This window comes from Arabidopsis lyrata, assembly GCF_000004255.2.
Source record: "Arabidopsis lyrata subsp. lyrata unplaced genomic scaffold ARALYscaffold_8, whole genome shotgun sequence".
NCBI classification, from domain to species: Eukaryota; Viridiplantae; Streptophyta; class Magnoliopsida; order Brassicales; family Brassicaceae; genus Arabidopsis; species Arabidopsis lyrata.
In genome coordinates, this window is record NW_003302548.1 from 433,092 (window position 1) to 433,828 (window position 737).

Consider the following 737-nt stretch of genomic DNA (forward strand, 5'->3'; position numbering starts at 1 on the left):
GGGTAAAGAAAATAAGGGAGGGAGGGATCCATATTTTTACATAGCCCAGGGTATGGTTATTTGGACTGTGTCCATTAGTTCTTCACCCAAAGTACTTATCTTCAGCGTCAAGGCCAATCTCTTCGAAGCCAATGATCATCAAGAGTCTCGTCATTGTCTATCTTTGTGTAATCCAAATGTTGATGATCTTCTCCCGATAAGAACTTCTGTTGCATGATTGATGTGAACTGCTCCATCATATCTTGCATCTCCTCCGGCGGTAAGACGGTTGTTGCCTTGTTGTTATGTTCTCTATCATGCAATGTTCCATTGATATCCGTAACCTGAAAATATTCGACAAGCTAAGATGTGAATTGAGTGTTCTGCACCACAATAAAGTAAAGAACAAATCTAAAATGAGATATTAATGATCTTTGAACCAACAAACAGCATACCTGTTCAAGGCTTGAGCTAGCTTCTGTAGGATTCTTCGCTTCTTCATCTTCTTCCGATTCCTCTTCTTCCTCCTCTTCCTCTTCTTCTTCTTCTTCTGATTCCTCCATCTTCTCATTACCAATCCAATCACTCTCTGCAACACCTAACCTCTGCTGCTCCTCTCTAATCCGAGTAACCAAAACCGCTTCCTCTGCCCTTCTCATCAACGTCTCAGACCAACGTTCTCCAGGCCTAGCCATATTCCTACCCATCACATCCTGAAACTTCCCAACATACTCATGATGTAGATAAGGCTCTCTTCT

At 42.1% G+C, this 737-nt stretch overlaps 1 protein-coding gene across 1 annotated transcript in view; it reads right to left on the reverse strand.

Moving 5' to 3' along the window:
- Positions 1 to 82: 82 nt before the first annotated feature.
- LOC9299440 (ribosomal biogenesis protein LAS1L) overlaps positions 83 to 737 on the reverse strand; it is a 2,288-nt gene continuing 1,633 nt past the window's right edge. Inside the window, 3 exon segments of the mRNA XM_002865095.2 lie at positions 83 to 121; positions 123 to 323; positions 435 to 735. Of these exon segments, the coding sequence (XP_002865141.2) occupies positions 83 to 121; positions 123 to 323; positions 435 to 735 (541 nt within the window).